The 26,199-nt window shown below is 37.0% G+C and overlaps 1 protein-coding gene across 1 annotated transcript in view; it reads right to left on the bottom strand.

Moving 5' to 3' along the window:
* Nucleotides 1-26,199, bottom strand: part of edil3a (EGF like and discoidin domains 3a) — an 87,301-nt gene that overhangs the window by 46,513 nt on the left and 14,589 nt on the right. The window contains exon 2 of the mRNA XM_088427365.1: nucleotides 10,788-10,916. Within this exon, the coding sequence (XP_088283491.1) occupies nucleotides 10,788-10,916 (129 nt within the window). The remainder of the gene's footprint in view (nucleotides 1-10,787; nucleotides 10,917-26,199) is intronic.

Genomic DNA, 26,199 nt, shown 5'->3' with positions numbered 1-26,199 from the left:
ACTATTTTGTTTTCATTGGCAGGTATATACAGTCCCTTCAATATTTACAAATTTACTGTCGCAAATTAAACCGCAACCTGCTCACTCAGCAACGTTTCATCAATTTTAAAACATACTTGATTAGTGTCAGTGTTCAGAAGACTTATCAAGTTTAATATTGATGCTGTCAAATTAAGATGCTTCAGCAGTTTCAACTGACTAAATTCACTCTGACTTTAATTATTCATTTCCTCGCTGACCTTATCTTTGAACTTTGCTGAAGTATCCGACTTATGATTAGAAGAGGAAATAGGACATTATGAATACTGTATATATTTTGGAAAAATTACAGCATTAATTATCTCCATAAAGTGTAATGCTTTACTAAATCTTATATTTTTTGGACCAGATGTATAATTGTATACTGCCTAATTTAAGGTACCTTGTAATTACTTAACATTCAATTGACTAAATACAGCTTTGGACAGGAGGAGCAGGAGAGATTTTGCAACGAGTAGTCCAAGTAAAATTCAATATTTCATTCATTAGCTATTACGTTTTTCTGTAGAAAATACCAAAGTGGCAAAAAACTTTTCAGAACAAACTTTTAATGGCAATGGTTAATGATTTAAGAATAATTTCCATAAGAGGTTTCATTTGTCAGAAGTGCAAAACCGAAGGCAACATATTTCATACAAAACATTTTTGAACTTCCGTATTTCTCAGAGTACAAGTTGGCTTCGCTTATAAGTCGACCCCCCCCCCCCCCCCCCTTTTTTTACTTAAATTTGGGTGAATTTGACAAAAACGAGATTATAAATCTACCCCTGACTTCAGTGTTTACATTGCTGTCCAATTATAACATTTGGTATGTGTTGTTAAAATGACAAAATTACAGTACTTTTAGACACACTTCATTGTAAATTGAATCACATACAGTAGATGAATATTAATTTGTTAAAAAGCCCTAAAAGTCATAATTTTCTGCCAAATAGCTCCTCCCATTTTACTCCTGGGCTTGCAACAGGCCAGCAGCCACTATATCAGCGGTACAATAAATATCTGATGTTGTTCTATGTTTGATCGAGGAAAATACAACTCTAAAGACAAAAGCTCAATTCCAAAAGGTTAAATAGCCTATCCATGTCAGAGGCTCAGAGAAAAGTTGTTCCTAACACCTTGATCCTACCTTGTTACCCTCAGTTTGTTATCCAAAGTGCCCTTGCTTTTACCCAAGATGCAGCACATCAACAGCCTTTTACACATCCTGTTGCACGCACGCACGCACATACACGGAAAACACAATGTAGATTTTGCATTTGGGTTAATGTAATCTATTTTCATTTTCATTCATAGACACACTGATGTAACTACCACATGGTGCAAAATAACATTTGTTCACTCGGGTTGCCGGCTTGTAAAATAATATAACACATAAAATAAACTGTTAAATTTAACTTGTTCAAGTTGCCAAATGCTGTGCATTAATTACTGCATGTCTATACATTCATAAAATGCATTTAATTCAAATACTTGCCAAGAGCACTCGTCTCTAAACGCAGCAGTATTCAGACAAAACATGAGCTAAGAAAAAAAGGAAAACATTTTACTGGATGGAAAAATTATGCTAACAGGCTAGCTTCTCACCCGGACTAAAGGTTACCAACGCAATATTCCAGGTTCGAGTTAGGGTTAACAACAAGCGAAAACACGCTGATTGTGATGTTACCCTAAATTAGCAGCTCATAAGGCAGAAGAAACTACTGTGAAAATCCCTGTCAGAAAAATATTACCGTGGCAGATGACATAGTGCAAGTGCTAATGCTAGCAACCTCATACTGTACTGTGTGTGAGCAATCCTGAAGCCTGTGCAGATAACTGTTCTTGTCAGAAACCACAACTTCAGGTCAGGGTCTATTGGCAATTTTTATTTCTATTTTACCATTCTCTATCCTTTCAGACAATGCATTTACTGTGTCACTATTAACCCGTAGTGAAGTTGGAAGTGGATTAATATCATCATTTAGTCACAATTTTTTACCACCTTTTCAACAAAATGTATTAATTTGCCATTTTCCTGTTAAACTGGAGACATGAAGGACCTGTGCTCCTTCATGTGTGTTCCCAGTTATTAATATTGCAAACATTACTACAGGACATATTGTATTATGTACATATTATAAGATGATGATGTAGAATAGATGCATCGAGGTATGAAACATTACAATACGTACACTCCAATGTCGTACTGAAATGTTCAAACCTGATGAAGTTTGTTCATGGCTCATGTACCTTTATCAGTATCCTGTATTTCACTTTTTGTGAAATAGCTTGGAATTCACCAATTCATCTTTCTTTTCTTTTTCTTTCTTTTTTTTCTTCTTACCCTTTGTGCATAGGGCAGGGTTAGTGAAATATTAGTGTTGGTGATCCATTGAATTCATTGAAGGTTTTTTTTTTATTCATCTGCATTTCAGGTATGTCTTTTTGGGGGCCTTCAATGCACCAAGTGCACAGACAAAGTGAAATGTTTTTGCTCTCTTACAATGCAGCTACTGCTTGTCAGTTCACTGTTACAGTTTGCTTAAATTTACAATCATTTATTATTCTGCAATAATGCCAAAAGTGAGTTTAATGATTTGTACCATGTGCGTATACTAGAGTTGTCACAAACAATTCAGCTATCATGGGCCATATTGTGGTCATAGATTCTGTGAGAGGGCTGGTATGACAGTGAATTCAGTATGACAGATATTCTTCACACGCTTTCCTAGTTTTGAAATAAGAGGCTGAAAAAAACTGTTCAAAAGAGAGATTGGGACTAAAAAAAAAAAATTTGAAGTGGAAGACAACTTGCAGATTTGGTGTTTCAGAAACTTCAAGAAACTTGAAGTCAAATGAACATTTCATGGGCCACACAAAATGATGTGGTGGGCTGGATCTGGCCCCCGCGGGTGCCTTAAGTTTGACACCTGTGGGCTAACGTAGTATTGTGTGACGGCAAAAGCCTTTTTTTTTAATCCCGCCCATTTTTTGACGCGTTTCATTACGCAGTTCATCCGACTCACACCGTACTAATTTCATATTATCCCAATTATTCGTGCGACAACTGCTTGTATTTTTCTCATTTCCATCAATCATAATTTTCCCACAATTTCCCCCTGTTTTCCACGCCAAAAATCCCATTGACTTAACATTGGGTGATTTTACATTTCATATTTACAGCTTTCACTTTTCATATCTTCAATATTGACCTCATTCATCTCGCTTTAGGGTTCATTCCCATCATTCCAGTAATTCATATGTTCCAATATTTTCCCATAATTCCATATTTTTTACCTATAATAATTCAATATTTATTCCCAATGGCAAATTTAATATTTCACATTTGAAGCTTCCTTGTTTCACATATACATCATTCAATTCATTCCTGTCACATTTTCATCATTATTAATATTCCCACATCCCAATAATTCCTAACCATTATAATTTTTTTAGCTATAATTCCTCATTCATTCCCACTGTTCTCATCAAACCTTCCTTCTTTCCCATTACTAATCCGATTTACACCGTTCTAACTTTAAATTATTCCGATTCCCACCATTTCATGAGTGTTTTCCTCTTCCCATAATTCAAAATTTTCCCACAATTCCGTATTTTTTCAGCTTTTCCGTTGTATCTGGACTATTATTACAGGCCGTTATTTGGCCTATTAAACCGTTCCAACTTTGTAATTGTCACAATACTTCACAGATTCAAGCCATTCAAACATCCCCCCATTCAACGCATCTCCCGTCAACGTTTTCGCCTTCACACACAATTTATTCACGAATTGCACATTTTCTAGTTTAAGATAGTATGCTTGTTAATAGTATTGAAAAGCTTCAAGAGAAGGTGCTTTTTTTTGTGTTTAATAACTACAAAGCGCAAGTTGTTGATGCAAAATGAGTTTATGACCAGATTTCATACAGAACAGTGGTGCAGGTTTACCAAGAACCTGTCTAGAAATAATTGGAAATGGTCCATTCCTTTGCAATAATAGTGACATTTCAACCAAGAGATTGCTTTGATTCTAAGACTTTTACTCTAATGAGTTCAAAAGAAAAGCTAACCTAATTAAAGTTCTGTATTGGCCTCCAAGACCATGAACAGCCAATCTGTGAGGTATTATTGAAGACGTCTGATGGCATGACTGCGGTCACCTTTTGAGATATTTGGTAAACTGTGGAACCTTTAACCCAGGAGACTCTCGTCTCTTCCTGTAAATGTATGTGGCCACAGATTGAATAGAGTAAAACCGGTGAGTGGCCTAATGCAGTCTGTCAAACCACCCATGTCCTCCATTCAGATCTATACCACAGTAATTGAGCGCAGTGGCAAGCCTGCGAGTCGGTAGGAATAGAAATTAAAATATCCACTGGAGTGGATACACACCCATACTATAGCATTTTATTTAATGGTCATTGGATATAATTGAACATTTTTTTAATGTGATCCGTAGTATTGCCTAACACCATGTTTATCTTGACAAAAATATTATATTATGCATTTACTTATCTAAGTAAAATACCTGGAAAAGAGCTCATTCGCTTAAGTTAAAAACAAAAACAAGAAGACATGATTCTGCAGGTCTGTTTCTGAGTAAGCATTATCTGAGTAAGCATTAAAATCATTTGCTGTCTATCTGAAAAATAATCCCAAGGTGAAACCAAAAACTGCCTAAATTGACAACGTATAATCTGTTCTAATAAACTAGACCCATCTTTGAATGCTGCCAATGTGCATACTTTAGAAAAACAACAAATCATCTTGGGGAGTAAACACAAATTGGTAGAATTGACATATCATCCATCGCTGTTATTAAGTTCGAACAACTTTGCATCATTTAAGATTTAAAAAAAAAAAAAAAAAAAGCCAATGATGTTGTAGATGTGCTCGAGGTCACTGTGACTCTCAGAGCCTCTATAAATTAGGGGCACAGGAACCAGGGAAAAAATAAAAAAAACTCCACCAGAGTTTGAGATATATTTACTTTATTGGATTTGCTTGGAGAGACAGAGCCCAATGCCTCCAGCCAGAGTTGTCACCAATGCAGAGGCAGAACAAAACTACTGTGCAGATTACCATAATATCCATTATCCTTCACAACTTGTGTGACCCTAAGACATTTAGAAAGAAAAAAAGTAAAAAATAAACAGACCCAAGGCACATTAACTGAAACTTTTTTCCTGGATTGGTATTTATTCTCCCCGTTTAAAAATGAACTTTCATTTCCACAAATTTTTAGCCACACATTTTGATCAATTTAGATAAGCCACTCCCCAAAACATATTTTAAAGCATAATGTTAAAATCTTCTCTAAAATTGAGTTGAGCTTCGCTGCCTTAATGCACAGTTTGGACGAATGACAAACCAGTGTTGTTGACATATCATAGTAAATTCCTTTGAACTTGCTTTGAAGTATTAAAAGAAGGAAGCAGCTAATAGTGTGTTGACTACTTTACAGTATGTGTAACAATATAGTTGGTCCCTCCAAAACATCAACATAAAAAGTTATAATTCTGCTGATTTAACACCAGCCTAGATGCAAAAAAGTGTTACACAACAAACTGCCCAAATCATAAATAATATCCTTCGAACTTACATTTATATTGACTAAATACCTGAAACAAAACATAAATTATTATTATGCAACATATATGATGCAAGAACTGTTACACAACAAACTACCTAAACAAAATAAAATATCCTTCGAACTTACATTTATATTGACAAAATACCAGAAACAAAACATTTTGCACATTCACCCACGATGCATATCAACAATTGTCAATGTGTTGTACATCAACATTTTGACGTGAAAGAAGTTCACAAAAAGGGATTTATATCAATGTACAGTATAACTGACTAAGTATTTGTTGATGATGGCATTTATGATCATGGTTTATACATGAACTTGAAATGCCGCTTCTCATTGCTGCATTTTTACAAATGGTATGGCTCTCTTGAAAACAGGTTGGAATTGCTGTCGGACTTTGTGATAAGGGATCATATCAGACCTAAAAAAGGCGGCTCTTACAAGCAAGTAGATGAAGGCAGTTTTGCCGTTATGTTTTTTTTTTTTTTTTCGTTTAGAATGAATACAATGTAGGTTTAATCAAACAGTATTTTATAAAGAAAACATGTGGATTAAGATTTAACACGCTTTTGACATTTTGGGCTTGGTTCCTCAGTAAGGATTAAACGCAAATATTAACTCATTCAGTGCCATTGGCGACTACAGATGTCAGAGATCAATTTTTACCGGACTTTACTGACAGCTACTGAATACAAAGATCTGTTTTAGCTGGGCTGGCAGTGACTGTGTTAATCTTTATTTATTGCAGATTTATTTTTTTAAGCACAACCTGCTGCGCATGGAGATTGGTGTGAAGAAATACAGCATCCTCAACGCTAGATAACATATTTTTCTTTGTGGTCTTCCATTTATTTTCCCCACATTAACTACGAATAATTCCACATTAAGTCTTGAACGCAGCATGACCACGGTTCCGATTATGATTAGGTTACCATTGATAAAGTGTGCAGAAAGTTAATCTAACTGGTTTTACCGGGCTTTAAACTCAAGTAGAAGCAACATGTCAGCATTGCAGAGGATATAAATGAACATAAAGAGAAAAACTACAGACGCATCAGCACAGATTGATGAAAGGTAGCTTGTGATCTGTGGCAAGGGAATTGATTAAAAGTCATGGCGCAGAGCAGATTTAAGTCAGACCGATTGTCCTGTGGCAAGAGCCGAGATAACGACTGTCGATGAACAAAATACGCTGTCTGTCTTATTCACGTTTCCAACATTTAGTCCTTATCAGTTCTGGCCGACTGCCGTGTTCCAAGAGGAATGGCAAAAGTCTGTAGTCAGCACCCGCCATCAAAAAGACAACCATCAGCAATTCAGGTTGCTCTTCATTTCTTTTGTTCAACAGGCCAATACCATGTTGAGCGTGACTTATGGCTTGTGGTGAGAGGAGAAAAAAAAAATAGCACGTTTGCCAGAGAAAAATGTCTATACTTCTATGCTTCATTTATGCTTGATAAACTTAGAGCGTGCACCCTTAAAATGATTTGGCACCCATAACAAGTGAGGCAATCAGTTGCTATCTTTACGCCGTGACAGTTCATTATGATGTCTGACTCCTTTCCCAATATCAGCACTAGCTCTATTGTCATGGTGACTCATGACAAAAGATGAGCAACTGTGACGATGAAGGCTAGAGCAATAAAATCAGTCATACTAAAACTAACCTTGAATTGGTGAATTATGTATGGAAATATTAATTTAACAATAATGCACTGTTGTGTAATTGGCTGTAGTGGTCTAAGTAATACAGTTTTCAAACTGTATTAATTTCAGTGTACACCATAAATGACTTCTAAACAGTGAACATATAAAATTCTATAGCAGATGTTCTCAAACCTTTTACAAAGTAGTATCTCCCTTGATTTTTTTTTTTCCTCATCAAAGTATTCCCAATCCAGCATTAAGTCTTTTTTTTTTTTGGATGAAAAAAAAAAGACAGAAAAAAAAGATATAATATTTAAAATATAATATCCCTTTTACTGTAATTGTGATTCATTTGCCCCCACAGTTTGCACCATGTTGACGACCTTTTCACCAAGGATATTTTGCTAATAACTACCAGGTTGAATACAACTCCAAAGTTTGATAGGTTGACTACCTCCCCCCTTGATCACCACACATGGCAAACTAAAATGTCCGCTTCACGCCAAGAACACCTGGAACAACCATGGCGTTCGGAAGATACACTTTCACTTATTTAAAACATGCCTAGTCAATCAAATGTCATTTTGTTCTGTCCATTTCTATTGTATTCATGTATTTAAATTCATTTTATATTATAGTTTTATTTAACAAACTAAGATATTTTATGGGTGGTCTTCAGCGCAGAGAAAGGCGCCTTTAAATAAAGAACTGCATTATTATTTTTATTATTATTATTATTATTATTATCATTATATTTATTATTATTATTATCTACTGTATCCATTCATTCATGCAACACCCACCCATCTGTCCATCCATCCATCCATCCATTTTCTCCTCACAAAGGTTATGTGTATGCTGAAGGCTAAATCAGCCATTTTCGGCATGGTACACCATAAACTCTCTGTCAGCCAATCAAACACAAAAACAAACAAGCTGTCACTCTTACAAAAACACCTTAGGACAATTTAGAGTGCCCAAATTACATACCATCCATGTTTTTGAAATGTTGGAAGAAACCTTGAGTCCCCCAGAGAAAACCCATGTAGACATGGGGAAACGTGCAAATTCCACAAAGGAAGACCAGATGAGCCCACGACCTTTTCATGTGAGGCGGCCAAGCTCACCAGTCTGCCACTGTGCCACGCTCTTATTATTGCTATTATAATTATCAAATCGTTATCATTTATGATGGATAGATGAATTTTCTCCAAATATATGCTCACAAATACTATAAGCACACAGAGAAGCACTTGCAGCGGGCTCAGAGATGCTTTTCACCAATTTTGCTGGCTTTCTGAACTAGGTTTTGGTTTTTCTGTTTTCTTGGTTCAACTGTCTTGTTCCTGTTTTGTTGCGCTCGTTTCTGCCCTTGTTAGTGTGATTGTGTCCACCTGGATGTGTTTAATTGCAATTACATGCAATCCTTTAGGGAAACTGGCCCAGAGTTTGGTGCTACGTGTGTAATTTTATAAACTTTGAACTACATCAGTAGTGGTACCTGTTTAGTTGTTTTTTATTCAGTAACGTCTGTACATAGATGGTTTAACACCGTCTGCTTTCTTTCTGACGTTACCTGAAAATTGGGCACTAAAGAAAGGATAAATCTTCTGGATGAAACTTAACAAAATAAAAGCATGACACTGTTTGCGAATGAGTCACTCACACAATTGATCAAGACATCAATTCAAATTACAAATTGTTCTTAGTTTGAACTGAAAAAAAATGTATTACTGTTTCTGTCAAGCCATTGCACACTTTAAATTAGATTTGCTGATACCTGCAGAAACACAGTTAAAATCTCACATCTGAAAGGCCTTAACAAAACCTGAGGAGTATTGTTCCCCGTATTTAAGATGTATACAATAGTTGTCACAGTCATTTGTCTCCGTAGGCCCACAAACTAAAGCCCAGTCAATTTATAAAGCTCAAGATCTTTAAGTTAAGTTCTTCTTGTCCACGTGTGACACACTTGTAGCAAGCTTCATAAAGCAGCTGGAGACGTAATGCATGTATTAAGGATAATGTTCAAAGGTGTGAAATTGGATTTGGCTCTGACAGAGGAATAAGGCAACTGCAGTAAAAGCCAGCAGATAGTGTGTTAAAGCTCAGATTATAGTTCTGTTTTTAAAACACTGGATTTGTGTTGGGTTTAATGTCAAACTATTATATGGACACATAGCTGGAATCAACAGATGGCAGAAACTTAGGAATGGTGCTTCAAGTGTGTGGCTATATTTCACATATAAAAAAATAAGACTGGTTCTGGTACAGAATCGTCAACCTAAAACAATAAAGCAGCCAAGCAGTTTCTCACATTGTTTTGCGAGCAATCGTCTTTCTTCTTCCAATGTCTCCACCCACTGACTCATTCAACCAACTGATTCATCCTCAGACTTATTCGGACCCCCCCACATGTACACACACACACACACACACACACACACACACACACACACACACACACACATGCTTAGCTTGCAAACATTAATGCTTGGTAATCAATACAAAAAAAATAAAAATAACCCGAGTAATTAGTGCTGTGGTCACTTTTATAATTAAAAAAATGACACTTGCAAATTTACCAAGACAGAATATGTAAAAATTAAAAATAGCCCACACCACCCCTGTCATAATGCTGGACACCCTCTGGGTGTCACGCCCCACAATCTGAAGCAACGTTAGAATAGTTTTTTGATTTTAACAGTTTGCAGAATTTTTCATTTCCGAAATTGATTTATTAAAGTCTTACATCATAAACCTGAGTCCAGGAATCTTGTCTGTCTTGTTTGTAGCCATTTTCCAGTTTAAGGTGTGCGGGATGATAATTTTCCTCAGCAGTAAACTGGACTAAAGCAGGAATTATTTATGTCTGTTTATCATTTAATTGCCACAGAGCTGCAGATTTGATTGTTTGTCTCTCTCGATGAAGAATTGTCAATCTCCTTTTCTCTCGCTAACTCATTTTCTCACATTGAACTGTAATGACTGTGAGGAAAATTGGCAACCATTAGTGCATTCAGCCCATTTCAAATCAGCTTCCAACAACCCTGAGGGCCTAAAAGGAAACAATAACTGAATTATGACGAGAATGCTTGCCAGCAGCGCACAGTTCTGGCTGGAGACAAATATAATAATGTGATACTGATATGCTGACTTCCCTTTGTGTTATGTCTTTTAATAAAGACAAGATTACATGTTAGTAAATAACTAATCTGATATCAGGGTTGTTCGAGGAACAGCATCATTAGTGTAAGGGGTCAGTAGAAAGCAGCAGCTTTCTAATTGACATGTTACACAAACACCTGCAATGAGTATGTGCAGAGGCAACGGCCGGATAGAATGATGTACTGTACACACACACACATATATATATATATATATATATATATATATATATATATATATATATATATATATATATATATATATTCGTTATGTATTGGGACAATTTTAAGATTGACTTTTGGTTAGTGGTAAATGTGTCCACATTTTCATAACAAAGGGTTGAGGTGCAACTTACTGTGTTGGCAGTGAACCCCACTGAAGCCAGGAGGACAATTGCAGACATATCCGATGAAGGTGTCACCCCTGTAGGTCTCACTGATCTCACATGCCCCTCTGTTGTGGCACGGGTTAGGGTGGCAAGGCCCTATATGCAAAATAAAAATAGAAATTTGATGCCAGGACTGAGCACAAACCACAAGTCTTTCAGGAAAAAATAAAATAAAATAAAAAATAACTTTTACAATTATACTTAGTTTGACCTTTTCTAAACATTTAAAAGCAAATGTATCTGTCGCCCACTTTTTGCACTTTTTTTTGCAACTTGTTATTCTTGAAAATGAGCTGAAAGAAAAATAAAATTCAAAGCTAGTTTCATCCATGAAAATTACAGAGGCTTTCCACTTTTACGCCTGTCTGTGAATTACTTAACCGTTTTTCTATTGCAACTCAATTAGCACTGAATATGCCCCTATGCCGAAACATGAAATGGTCCAATATAAAGTACTGATGATTATAAAAGTGTTGTAATATAACATTAGACTGTTCTTCCACATTTAGTACTACTATTGTTTTAATTTAGCGTTCTTCAGTAAAGGGAACACAAAGAAGCATTTAATCATCTGTGCTTTTGAGAGTCGAAACAAAGGAAAACATATCAGTATAAAAAGAAAGGCTGAAGATGATTAACATCTCTGGTTAACAGTGATAATTAATATTTAACACCCTCTTTTTCCTCTCACTAATGGTGAGATCAAGACTGAGACTTTTACAACTTATTAAAACCAGAACATATGACAGATTAATCAGTTTCACCGGCAGAGCTCAGAGCTACTAGATATAGCTACCCATGTAAAAATGCAGATCAGTTGTTTAACTCAGTGTATGAAAAGCTCTAGCTGTCTCATATACCTACTGAGTTAAACAACTGCTCTGAGGCTGGCCAAAACTTAAGAAGAAAAAGCAACATATTGATTTATGACAGCAGCACGCTGGAAGATTGGTTAGCATAACCATCTCACAGTTCAGCTGTCATGGCTGGTAACAGGTTAAGGGTGTATTCCGCCTAATGCCAGAAGAAAGCCCAGATAGGGCTAACATGCCCACACACATATAAATAAATACTTAAATAAATACCACAAGTTAGAAAGACAAGGAAATTAAACAGCACAAGAAGACTTTTGTTCTCCTGCCGAATTTTTATCTCAGAATGGGGATTACATACAATGTAATCCCATTGAAGGGGTGCCATTTTCAAATGAGGACCTGTATTACGAATAGTATGAGTGGCAGCAAATCAGCTGAACAGAACAATGCGCAAGAGCATTGCCTGTTGAGTACGGGTGACAGGTTTCTGGGAAGTTTTGACGTGACAATCTATAGTGGCACCAAAGCGTGCTAACACTTCGCTAATGGAGAATGCACAAAGCGGAAAAAAATGGCAAAAGGGTTGGGGGTGTGAGAGGGAGCTTTGGATGTCTGACAGATACAAAGGCATTGTGCTAGGAATGGCCGAGACACGGTTTGAAAAATATACATGTGAAAAACAGTACATATCAACGTTTTATAAAGATTGTTTTTTGGACATTTTGATTTAGAAAGAAAACATGCAACGAATAATCAAAAGACCACAGATAAAATAGACATTTAAGAAATACAGTTTCAACTCTTTATTCATACAATTATAAATGAGTAGACATTAAGAATATGTTTAGTCTATCCAACCCACAGTTAAACTAAGATCTGGATAACAGATGAAAAGACCTTAAAATCAATATCAAATCAATAATATGCAGAATGATGGCTCTCTGCAGGCACCGGCCAAACATGGACAGTAAAAAAAATAAAATAATAATAATAATAAATACATAAATAAAAATAAATAAGTCTGCAAAGAATTGTCAGACAGCATCCCTCAGAGTGGAGAGACACAAGACCCTGAACCAACTTTCCATGATTGGAAAAAAATAAAAAACGCAAAAGTTCACTCACAGTATGTCACTGATTTACTGCCTTATACTGTAAGTCTAACCAACAGACATGACGACATGACATATTTTCACTTTATGGTTTCTGTTTTGTGGTGGGTTTTTTTCATGCTCTAGTAGCAATGGTTCTCGGTCTTTTTAAACCAAATAACATCAAGGAAAAAAAATGACACTGAAAGCAGGGATAAAAGTGTGTGTGTGTGTGTGTGTGTTTGTATAAAAAACAGCTTCTAAAACAAGCAACTTTTTGGCCACGCATGTCGTCTCCGATCATCTCCACGGTCTGTCAGGTATCACTCTCGTCACTGCTCTGTGTTCGTTGTGTGATGCCTGACTGTGTGATACATGTCTGCAGGCGAACAGCCGCAGCTTTCCTGTCTAAATGTCAGCTGCTCCAGCCATCGCTCGCCTTGTGATTGATAAGAGTTGGCGCACAGTCCAGCAGGAGCACCGTGATTTCTTTTCATGGCTCCAAAGAAAGTTCAATCAATCAGGTGCCGAAACATGTCTGGCGGTTTAATGCAGGAAAGTAATATTTGTTTCCTTTTTGGAGGTCTACCGCAAGACGCCTTCAGATTTACAGCTACGGGTTATGTGCCTCTGCATCTTTGCTGACGGCTGTCACAGACATTAGCTTATTTCTAATAAATGCATTGCCCATTTCATTACACTGTACGTCATCTGTCAGATATAACTATTTTCGAAAGTATTATATAAATTGGTGGCATATCCCCCATACAGTTCAGAGATTCCCGGTTCGGGTCCGGCTCTAGCCTTCCTGTGTGTAATTTGCATGTTCTCCCTGTGCCTAAGTGGGTTTTCTCCGGGCACTCCAGTTTCCTCCCACATTCCAAAAAACATGGATGGTAGGTGTATTGTCCTCAGGTGTGATAAACGCTCAAAACAATGCATGGATGAATTTTTTTGTGAATCAAACAAACCTATACCTATTACATATAACAACCTGATTTGGTAGGCATGGACAGTAAAAAAAAAAAAATAATCCCTAGCTATGTGAAAATCAACAGTTGACCCTGTAATCTACACTTGATTTGTCATGTCAAGCAAAATAATCCAAACTGAAAAAGTCGACAAAAAGGAGAGCTGTATTTATGACATTCAGCTTCTATGATGTAATGTTGATCTGAAGAAAACAAATGTTCATTCCATTTGCTTAAAAAAAAGCTAGCACAAATTACCTGCAAAATCAATATAATTATTTACAATCGCACAAATTGCTTCAGCCAAATCATGATATTTATTACTAATCGTTTAACCTATTGTGTTTCCCATCCTTAGCATTTAGTGCTGGGCTCTTTCTGCTCACGATGTTGTCCTATCACACTACATATATTGTCACGTCTTGACACATTTATTTCCCCCATGGAATTGTGATATGGTCAATATCCTTGTTCTAATTTCTGTACATTTAGATGATTAGGGTGGGTCACAGAGCGGTCAGACATAGTATTACAGACCGGGTGGCTGATTTCTCCTGATCCTAGTGAAATGGGTCAAGTTGTGGCACTCGATGATCAAATACCCAAGCAGTGTGTTAAATCTAATGCTTGACAAACAAGCTTGTCTCACATGGCTTCAATCTCATTGATTGTTAACCATCGTGAAACGCACCCTTCCGTTGTCGGAGCAGTTCTCATCTCATGTTACACGACAGCACATTGCCCACAATTCTTACACCATAAACTGTGAACCGAACAAGTTTCACGTGGCTTAGGAGAGTGGAATACACATTGAAGCGTCTCAACTGTGAATGTACAGCCAGCTTACTCTCAGTCAAATATGACATGGCCTAATTGTGTCAAATCTGGTTTAACCCTGCCTTTCGTTACAGCCGGTCGGGCCACACAGATTCACAAGCTTTTGGTCAGTGAACCCATCCTTCACCTCCACTGATCAACATTGGCACTGAAGCACCAAAATGACATCAGTGCTCCCAGCAGGGGCTGCAAAGTGCTCAAGCTGGAAGCGTCTGGTGTACAACCGTGCTCGTGCCATTTTGCTATTTCAGCCCATCAACATTTGACAAAGTCAGACAAATGCACTTAGAGTTGAACAGATTTAAGAACCATGCAGAGGCAGAATGACTTGGAATATGTCAAACAGTAAAAAAAAGCCAAGGGTCACATTGAAGATCGACATCTTTTTCAAAGTCTTGTCAGAGACTAAATGTCACCAAAATGTCATAGCACTACCCTTAAAGGTCTCCTCTAAACAAGATGTTTTTTTTTTCTTGATTCTGATCACGAGCAGCAGAAAATTGTCAATAGTCACATCAATTACCATTTCTTTTAAAATAATTCAACAAATCAGTCAACCTGTGTGGAAAGTTGTGAAAACAGTTTATTTACAGAATAATGCAAATTCAAAAGGTGCTAAGAACTGTCCAATACCTTTATAGCTTTTTTCACTTAATCCTAATGAGAATAATCGTAATAGTGTGAAAGCCAAATCATATGCTGTCCACCGTTAATGTATTTTTTTAAATAATCTCTTGTACAGGTAGGCATGGATTAGATGAGAAAGATTTCGAGTATGTGTCGCAAAATTAGTTGATGAAGTGAAATGTGAATTCCGTCATGCAAAATTAAGACATTTCAGCCATGTGGGGAGTCATTATCACGCATGTCGCGTTTCTAGGTCTTATATTTGAAAATACATATTTTGTCAGGCTTGTTTGTGATTCTTTTGTAGTAATAACAGTAAATAACATCATTCTACTTAACAAATTTCTTTTAACAAAAATCAAGTCTCTGCATTTTTGGTTAAAAATTGCACTTTTGGCAACATATCTTCCTTGTGTCCATTTTTCATATGAAATTGTGTCTATAACTTTCTCCGGCTGCGCTTGTCGTATCTAGTGTGCCTTATTGTCTAATTCATTTGTTTGTTTATTTTTTATTTTGTCCTTTCTTGTAATACTTGTCTTGTTATGTCTCCTATAGTATTTTGTTTTCTTATGTATCTTTGTAATTTTTGGATTTAGTTTTTAAGTTTCTCCATAAGGGTGTTTTCATTGGTTTTTTTTTGTTTGTTTGTTTGTTTTTTTCCCAAAAATATTTTGGGGAAATTATACCTGCTCCACTGCATTGCTTCTCCTGCTTTCATGCACATATTTCACTTTTTGCCACTCGGCTACATCTGGCGATGACTGCATATATCTAACACTCAACGACTACGGTGCATAAAGAAATGGCACTTTAAATAAGCAGGCTTTCCTGTGTGTTTTTGTGTTTTGTGTTGCTATTTCTCTTTTCTTGAAATGCGACCAAAACATATATATTTTGGACCAGTGGAACGCATTAGTAACATTTCAGTACGAAAAATGTATTTTATACACAGTAAGAGTAAAGTGAGTTAAGAGCTTGGTCATGAAACAAACTAAACCTGGAAATTAAGGAACCACTGAAATGGCATTGGTTCTTGATATACTAAGTTGTAGATATAATATGTGTCTATATGTGTTTGTTGGTTTACTGAAGCAGAAAGTGACACAGACTTTTGAAAACCAAAACTCTATTATGCAATGTGACATGCATATTAGGCGATATAACAATATATGCCGCTTCCATTCAAAGTTAGGCTACTTTTTGATATGTATAATATGAAGATGGAAGGCAAAATAACCTATTTTTAACAATATTTCACATACTAAAATTCTAATTCAAAGATGAATAAGAAAATGACTCACCCCGTGTTCTCTAAAATGTGTTCTCATTTTATGTAAGATGCTCTTATGCACCAAATTGGCACCCATGAGAACATGTGATAAATTACACTGCACTGTCACTGAAGGGGTACAATTGGAAATTCAAACAGCAGGTTCTTGATACATAATGGAAGACCGGCATCTTTTGTAACGAGTGGTTATTAACCCAAGATGGGTTTTATTTTACCTATAGAGATTTCATTTTGTGCAAAGTTATAATGCATTCAGTAATCACAGCTGTGGATTCAATAGAAAAAGGTGAAGGACATTTGTTCTCATTATATTCATGCGCTACATTCAGCAAAGGCATTCTTCCACCAAGTTTGCAGCAAAATTCAAAGTGGGTCACAGTCGGGAGGAATTTTCTATTCGTAAGATGGTGAGCAGGCATTCTAACTCAAAGAAAAGTTCCATCGATGGTTTAGCAAGATGAAATTGAGCCAATTTATCAATGGTATTGCTCTACTTTGACAACAAAATGAAAGGCGATAGATATACTGCCATGTTTAGCAGACTAAACCCAATCTTGTGCCTCTCTCCCAGATTTTTAATGCAAATGTAAATGTAGCTTGAACGTCGGCGGATGAGGCATATGCACGATATAAGGCCTCGGGTACAAAGTGCCTTGAGAAACTAACAAATAGTAAATTGTATTCTGACAAATATTCATTTCACCGAGACATGAGACACGAATATGCAGATAAGATACATCGTACAGGCAATATGCAAAATTGTGCCATGTGCACACAAGCTTTGTGGTCTCATGTGTGACTTTCCTCATCATAGTGTCCTATTTTCTCTTCAAGTCCAGTTCCAGGTCAGCGGTTGCAAGTCACACCTAATTTGGGTCGATATGAAGCCTGATAATTGTTTGTCCGGCTGTTCTCCTCATTCGGCCTGACATGTGAAACGTGACAATGTTCAGCCCTTGCTTGTAGTATAGAATTTTATCAGACAAGAAAATGTGTACATATTTTAAATATTTCGATTTTTTATATCCATTTTGACATAATTCACAATAAATTAAACTGAGATCTTTTTATGACATAATTCGAAATAGGTTCAACTGAGATCGTTTTATAAAACAGTGATGCTTTATGATACAAGTTACTCGACTTGGTTTTATATGATGGCAGGGAACTTAACTCACAGCAAGCAGCAGTTTGGAAGATAGTAAACATTTTTTTTTTAAAACGAGTCTTCGTAGCAAGGCTATTCATTTGCCCACTTTGCATGCAGAGCCAACTACACCATCCGCAAGGAGCGGGCTTACAGTTTACTTGTATGAATGTGTGACAATGTCATAAACAAACCAGAGAGTTTATTCCTACTTGCACAACGTCAAACTTGGTGTCTGCTTTGAATACCTGGTTTTAATACAAATGAGGACTAACACCACAATTGTCTGGGACTCGGCTCGTTTCACGCCACGATGATGCACAACAGCACAAACATGCTATTATGCCCAATTCTACCTGCACAAAACTTAGGAAAATACTAGGGCCCGACCGATTCATCGACAGGCCCAATATGGAGCTTCAGACACTAGCAAAAAATAATCAGCCGAATGACTGATATTTGGCAACTATTTTAAATATTGTTTACCTTTGTGTACACTTAACCATTTAAAGTAGTATTATACAAGTAAAACTGTCGTCATTATTTATCACACATGAATCCATATCTTAATCTTGTTTCCTTAAATATTTATAATGACATTAGTTAATAAACTCATTCTGCAGACCTGGCATTCAAAACAAAGAAACGTGTCATTTTTACAAGCAATGATCATCTGCTACACAGTGCAAACTTCTCTGTTTTGCTTTCGAATCTGGCCTGTGTTGAGTTTGCATGTTCTCCCCATGCCTCAAGCCTGGGTTTTCTCCAGTCAGTTTTGGTTTCCTTTCATGTGCTCAAAACATGCATGCTCAGTAAATTGGACACAGGTGTGTTTTGAGGTTTGAATTGATTGGAGTGCCCTGCGATCAACTACCAAACAGTTTAGGATGTAGTTTAGGGTGTATTGGCCAAAGACAGCTGGGAGAGGCTCCAGTGTGACCCTTGTTAGGATGAGCCCGTACGTTATTGGTTAAAAAAAAAAAAAAACACACACTGAAAGGAAACACATCTAGGTTTTACTAGGTAGAGCTAATGATCTACATTTAAGAAGAACACATCATGATCGACAACTACATGAATAAAGGTTAAGTGTGGAATTAAGTTATTGAGATATGTTTTTCTTTTCTGATTGTACAAAGGCAAAATAGCCTGAATTGTGGCAAAACTCTGAAATATTTAAGACTAGTAAATATTCCAGAATAGTTACACAATAAGTGCCAACCTACAGAATAACCTTCATAAACAATTAGAAATTGTTCAAACCAATAAGTCAGACAACAAAAGTAACAAAATGACAATTAACAAGGGCCAAAGGTCAACCAAGACTTAGAAACTCACTACAAAACAATGTTGTGCATGCACACGACACAATTCAGTGGAATGTTATCATGTTATCAAGCGTAAAAATCTCACACCTGCTGAAGTTGGTTCTTTGCCATCTGCTGCTGCAGAGGGAGGAGGGGAAGAAGGAAATTCAGCATCTCTGCCATGTTACAGTATGCGGTGATCTGACTACTACTGAGACAACATTGATCGCAATATGCACTCACATTTGAGTAGTAACAGTTTGCATGCAATCTGAGAATCATTTAAAAAGAAGGCCACACCTGCTGCCCATCCCCCGTTTCACCGAGCAATTATCCTATGTCCTGGTTGGAGGCCTTGGACTAATATGTATCCATCATTCTGGACCAATGTCAGATTAACCCCTGTGGCACATGAGCTGGCTGGCTGCCTGTACCCTCTTACTAGCTAGGCATCACTCCAGCACAGTAGCTGAGATTTGGTTCATCTACAGTCATTACCACAGTTCTCTATCTCCATCATCACTTGTAAAATTGCCCTGAAATGAGTCAGAAAACCAAACGCACAAGTGAAAAAAAGGGACTCTGACAGATGGGATGACAGATAGGATTGCCGTCCATGATGGGGTGCCGAGCACAAATCCACACGAGATCTCTACTACAAAAAAAAAAAAACAAACAAAAACTGAAAGAAATAAAATATAGTTCATGCGCCTGTGTGGATAAAACAAGCAGTGTTCTCATCTGGTAATATGCATGTTAACCATTTATCACCAACTAATGATTGTGTTAATGACACTGTCTCCAAATAACCATGCTTGTATAATTAAAGTGTGATTCAATGTCACGTCTATGTTTCCATCTAGAGCACTGAATACTAATCAGGAAATATATAGATTGCCTGAATAGCACATGATAGAAGCTCGGGAGATAATTATTAACCTTGGCAGCTCAAGCAGACAGAACCATCCATTTTCTATACTTTTTTAACCCATTGCAGATAAATATAATTGCGTTCCCAAGTGTGTGCCAGTAGAGTACCGTCCGTACTCCTTATGACAAATCAAACATCAACCAGCTTGTTTGACATAATGTTCTTCAAGGACTTTAATAAGATGTATATTGTCAAGCCAGTCAAGGTGATCTAGTTGTATGAATGGGTAATAAATGTGAAACAAACACTGCAATTCCATCTCTTTTGTATGAATAGCAGAAGTCTTGTAAAGGAAATGTGTCAATTCCACTGAAACAGACAATCTTAATCAGCTCCTTACATTTGAGAAAATGCTTGAATTGAAATTGTAATGTGCAAAAAGCTGAGCACGTTCCCAAATGTTCACGTCTGCAGTAAAGGCTCCTATTGGTATTTTGCCTGAAAAGAGAAAGACACAAATTTCTCTTTGCAGTTTTCTTTCTGACATTTTCTCTTTTCTGTTTCCAAAAGGGTCAAGAGGACGCTCACACGCATCATTGTGCAGCTGGTATGTTTGTGAAGATGAAACCAATATAAATACACCTCGGAGTGCAAATGACTTATTCACACCCACACATAAATAGAAAGAGTGAAGAGAGATAAATGTGTTTGCTTATCTCTTTACCCGATTATTTGAGTCGTAAACAATGGGCATAGATCAAGCTATACATTATTTGACTTGAAATCTAGATTATTATTTTTTTCACTTCAAGTGCATTACATGACTTATATGAGGAGAAAACATGTTATTAATGGGGCAAATTATTTAAAATACCTTATTTTATGAAACTAAAAACTACTTGCTGTCAGTATTGACGATGCTGGCACCAGTATTGACTTGGTATCAATCAATCCAAAAATGTCAAGTATCGCACAGCACTACTGAAGAGGGCCAGTACCAAAGAAGTGAAACAATATAAATGCAAAGAACTTCAGGGTTGAACAGAATGGAATACAATGTGATCTGACTGCTCCTTGCCAGTAAGTCAACAAATGAATCGTTTGAAAGCACCAAAATTCCACTGCTGATTGGGTGACATAATATCCTTTCTCTGTTTCTGGCATTTCAAACATTTTTACACGGGCATATAAGATCCATCTGTTAACTGCAGTCGCACTTATGCAGCACTCCCGATTTTCACCTGCCTTTCAGATTGGTTTAGAGACGCAAAACTGGCTTTAGAGACACAAAACCGGCATCGGCAATTCATCTCAGGGATGTTATGATAAATCACACTGTACTGAATTTATCGCTGCATCTATCTTAGTATTTCAAGTGGAAATGCGACAAAATGAGCCACGCTCAAACTGGGTGTATTTGGCAGATGCAATTTTGGGTGCACTCGGTTAGCAGATGAGCTTTTTTTTTTTTTTTTTTTTTACTCGCGGACAACCAACCAGCCAACCAGACCCTTATGACTTTCCCAAGTGATCTTTCATGGTTACCGCCCTGTCCCCGTTAACAGTGCATCTTACTTCAATATTCAGTCACAATTGCAATGGATGTTATGTTAAGTAGCTACGCGTGATCAAGTGAAGGTTAGAAACACATTACAAAGAGCTCAATTGTGCAAACCACATGAACATTCATTGTCTTTAATAAGTCAATGAAACAAAGAAGGAGATGAATTCATTAAATGAGTTGACCTTTTTCTCTGGGGACCCGTTTCAAAACATGATAAGAGTCCATCCTGGGACATATTGGTTTAATCTGACTGATAGCCAGAAGGCAGTAATAGCATTCGTAATCTAAATGAGACCAGTCGGTCTGTCCAGCATGGCGCTGATATGTCCTCCAAGGTGTTTGGTGGAGATAGCAAGCGCTGTGTGTAGGGTCCCTCATTCAAAACCCTACAAAGTGATGATAGGGATGGGGAAACCCCTGCCTGCATTAAACCATGTGCAGCGGTTTAAAGACACTTGTTGCATCAAGGGTTTGCGTTGTAGACGGGTGAAGCTTAATCACGCAAACTTGGAAATTGCAGGGGAAGAATTCTAAATTTCTACGTTATGTTCCTAAATACCTCAAACATCTTTAGCTTTACTATCATTACCCTTAAGAAGTTATTGATCTGATTGGTCTGATTGTGACTCAATGTCACCTTCTGTCGGGGTTCCTTTTCTGTCGCGGGCAGTGTTGGGCAAGTTACTTGAAAACTGTAATTCATTATTTGTTACTTATTACTGTAATTTTACCTTGTCATTATTGCTAGTTGTGACAGGGATCTTGCTGACACGGTTTCCAAATGCTGGTGAATCCACTGTAGAACGTGGCAGCATATCTCCTAACGAATCTCAGAATCTCTTGATGTGGAAATGACATCTCTCAGCGAGAGATCGCAATCCTCCGGTTTGTCAAATTACTGGTCCTATTTCGCGAAGTGGAGCATTTTTTAGGTGTCCAGCACAAAGTACGCCTAGATTATATTCTTCTTGTCTTTAAATCTGACCAACCAAAAATAATGGGCGTATGTCCATCTCATGTACGTATTGTCTATATTCAATCTGTCGTCTTCTGCTGCCCATTCATCTTTGCTGTAGTAGATATTAACAACAGCTAGTGACCAGTTCTCCTGCCTCTAATTCCCTTCCAGGTGTTGCATGTTGCCTAATTAGTGTGCGTGTATTTAAGCCACAGGCTGTCCAGCAATTTGTCGTTTCATTGTCTTATCCTCGCTGTCTTACTGTCCATTTTCACTGCTTCCCTGTCCGAGTACACCCCCCCGAGTATCTCCAGCCAACCTGTCTCCCGTGAGTTTGTTTCAGTTTCCAGTTTGTTGTTGTCACTTTGTAGTATTTTCTTCTTGTTGATCCTGCCTCCGTTTGTTATGTTTTTCTTTTTTTTTTATCCACTACCTCCCATATTCCCGCATTTTTTGGGGTCCCCTCCTTTCAGCCTCACCACACACCATGTCCAGACGTGACAAATTCAACTTGTGAGGTTTTACTGTATTTGGGAGAGAAGCAAAAATCATGTTACAGATCACTGTATTGTAGTCGCTTTGATGTCTACTGGATGCAAAGTCCCCCAAAAGCTCATCACTTGCACCTTCAGAGCTAGTCCCCTCATGGAAATGTCAAAAACAGACCTGGTAATGGATTGTACCCCTATTTAGCAGTGTAGCATAAAGCCTGACAGTCGATTGTCACAACTAATGCTGGCAGCTGTGACAGCACTCAATGGGGCTGACAAATCCTGTTTGTGTCTGTCAAGACTCTCTTGTTCCGAATCTAAAGCAGTAAAACTTTTGTCAGTTCCACACATTTCTTGATGGCATGCAAGAAAAATGAGGGAGCATGCCGTAGTATGTGTTTGACAAAATCCAAAAATCTTAATCCTGTTTGAACTCACAGGTTTTTTTTTCTTTCAAAAGCAGAAGTTCCTGGAAATACAGCTATAGTTTTTTTTTCTTTTTTAATCAAAAATATAGCATTCTGTAATGTTTTTGTTAAAAAAGATAGCCAAAGCAATGACATTATTAAACAGACAATAAATAACTAGTTTTTATATAAATAGCTTTAGTGGGCTAAGAATCTTTGGCTGTTAACATATCTACAAGTTGTTTCCTCACCATTTGTGTTCATTCACACCACGATGATGCTATTTGTCAGCCTGTCTGTGTTGTTTTCGATTGTTTGTTAGAACTATGTATGTCACACTGACTTTCCAAAGGCAAAATGATGTGATTGAAGTACACAAGCAATTCTACTTTGACATAAAATTGGACGGTAAATTTCAGCCGAAAATAGCTTGAAACATCAATTTTGAAGACGTTTACATTGTTTACTATAACAAACTGTTGCTTGCTGTGAGGTGAGTTCACTGCCACTATAGACGTATAGCTCATTTCTTCATCTTTGATGTTCAAGTCAAAGCGAAAAAATCTGATTCTTGCATTTGAAAATTGGGTACTTGTTTTTGAAGGCATTACTCTATTTAGTATACTTTACATCATAATTTGAAGCAATGATTATAATTATCTCAACTATATTTTAATATGACTGATGAAATTCCTGGATCCAATTTTTCCTTGATCAGTCTGATTTTTGTTTTCAACTGCAATATCAAATGCCCCTATTTAAATGAAAGGCACATGCAAAATAAATGGTACACTATGACAAAGAAGACCATGTCAAAAACTCAAAAGCATTTTCTGATTTCCGCAGGTTACAGTAAGTTTTCTTGTTCTCTTTAAAGTCTCTAACATTACAAAAAACAAATATCCATCATTAGGGTGGCATGGTAGAATGATTGTCGACATCCATCATTAGGATGGCTTGGTAGAGTGGTAGTCTTCCAAAGACAGGTTTGGAAAAGAAATGAGTAAAATTACCACAATTTCATCATTTTAATAACACACACCATGTGTTATAATAGCCATGATCTATGTCACCACTAGAGTCAGGGGTAGACTAGCGTTTTTGTAAAATTCATCCAAATTGAAATTTAAAAAAAAAAAAAGGGGGGGAGCAACTTACAAGCAAGTTTGACTTGTACTTGGAGAAAAACAGTAAGTGAAGTACCATCTATCATTTATTTCTATATTAAATGTATTTATGAGTCCAGGGGTGGAGCTACAGGGTGGCCAAGACTGCCCCTGTAAGTCAGTCTCTGGCCAACCTTTTATTCACCCCTTCACCGAGAAAGACATTTTGGATATCTGTGATTTTTTTTTTTGCCATTTTTACATGCGTCCAGTATTCCTAGATCACTTGGTAGCTGTTATATATATCAACTGCATACATTTACATGTATATAATAAAAAAAAATACTTTACAAAACCCTGATTGTGCATGCCACCCATGACAACCCATTCATGGTGTTAAAAAAAATATACATTTTTTTATAGTGAATTTATGTTTGTTTTTTTTCATAGGAATCCCAAGTCAGAAACTTATATTGTGTCTCAATAAATCTGCATCTATTAAGGATTGAGTTAAAAGCAATGGTGTGCATACAGTACAGTATGTCAATGTGTGTACATGCCTTACTGCAGCAGCGATAGTCACTTTTGTGTCCAAAATTAACACCCACACACACACTCTCACGTACACACACGCCCATACACAAACAATTCAATCCCCAGCAGATGCTCAGTGCACATCCATCTCCCAGCTAATGTCACCCTTAGAGGTGTTTGTTCCATCATGGCAGTGCTTATTAACATTAAATCTTCTTGCTTTGGAGTGGGTGGCTGACTGTGAAATGACTCACACACACAAACAATACCAACAATAATTAGAAAGACAATGTTGATGTTTTCTAACTAACTAAATGCAGCACAGTACCCATTTTTATCAACACCGTTTTGAATGTGACTAGCTCATCCATCCATGTCAGATGAGAAGAATTCAAGGGTAACGCAATCTCTGAAACATTGTCAGCTTTTAGAACATTGCGCTGCCGTCCATTAAAAAAAAAAAAAAAAAAAAAAAAATAGTTGCCAGGACCTAAAAATAAAAATGTCATCCATTTATCCGCCTGTTGACAGACATACAAAGGCACTGTGACTCTTTCAAGTAAGAAAAATGCATTGACTTTCTGGAGCATTCCAGTACTCTACATATACACATTATGAACATCATCGGAGGTTATACAGATGGTTTGATTCAAAATAAATACATAATGCAATTGGCTGGCAACAAGTTCAGAGTGCCCCCCACCTACTACCTGAAGCCAGCTGCGATAGGGGCCAGCAAGCCATTGACTCTAGTGAGGATAAGTAGCTATAGATGATGGATGGATGGATGAAAAATACAAAGAGTCAAGATAAATGGAGGGAATAATCTCATGTTCACTTGGGCTTTTAATAACCACTCAACAGAGCACAAACATGCAAATGTGACAAAGACAAAGGCTTCACCTAATTTCTACCTGACATACAAAGATCTTAGAATCTCAGTTGAGACATGTCACTTCAATGTGTCTACTTGAGACCCCTACCCCTACAATTAGGCATCATCTTGTGGCATTTGAGTCTTTTAGAAATAACACTAAACTACAGAAATAGCACAAAGATAAGTGGATTTTTTAGCAAATACCAGAGGATAGTTTCCAGAGAAAAGAAATGTGGTTATGAATTTGTGAATAGGATCCACTTATTTTTGTTGTGATCTGATCTTTTATCTGACTTGAAACAGGACAGCTTCATTGAATTGTAGTTGCATAATTGACATTGTAGTATAAATTTACTTTTCAGTTTGTTTAGTTTTTTTGTGGGGTAGCAAGTGTAAAAGTGCAAATAGCCAAACCCTAGGAAACAATCATGTTCTCAAATGGCTTTAAAGTAGGCCTTAAAGTGCCAGACGGTGATAATTAA

This window comes from Hippichthys cyanospilos, chromosome 1 (genome assembly GCF_059441005.1).
Source record: "Hippichthys cyanospilos isolate Australia breed blue-spotted pipefish chromosome 1, RoL_Hcya_1.0, whole genome shotgun sequence".
Taxonomy (NCBI): Eukaryota; Metazoa; Chordata; class Actinopteri; order Syngnathiformes; family Syngnathidae; genus Hippichthys; species Hippichthys cyanospilos.
Note: the sequence above shows the minus strand (reverse complement) of the source record. Positions and strands in the feature narration are given on the sequence as shown.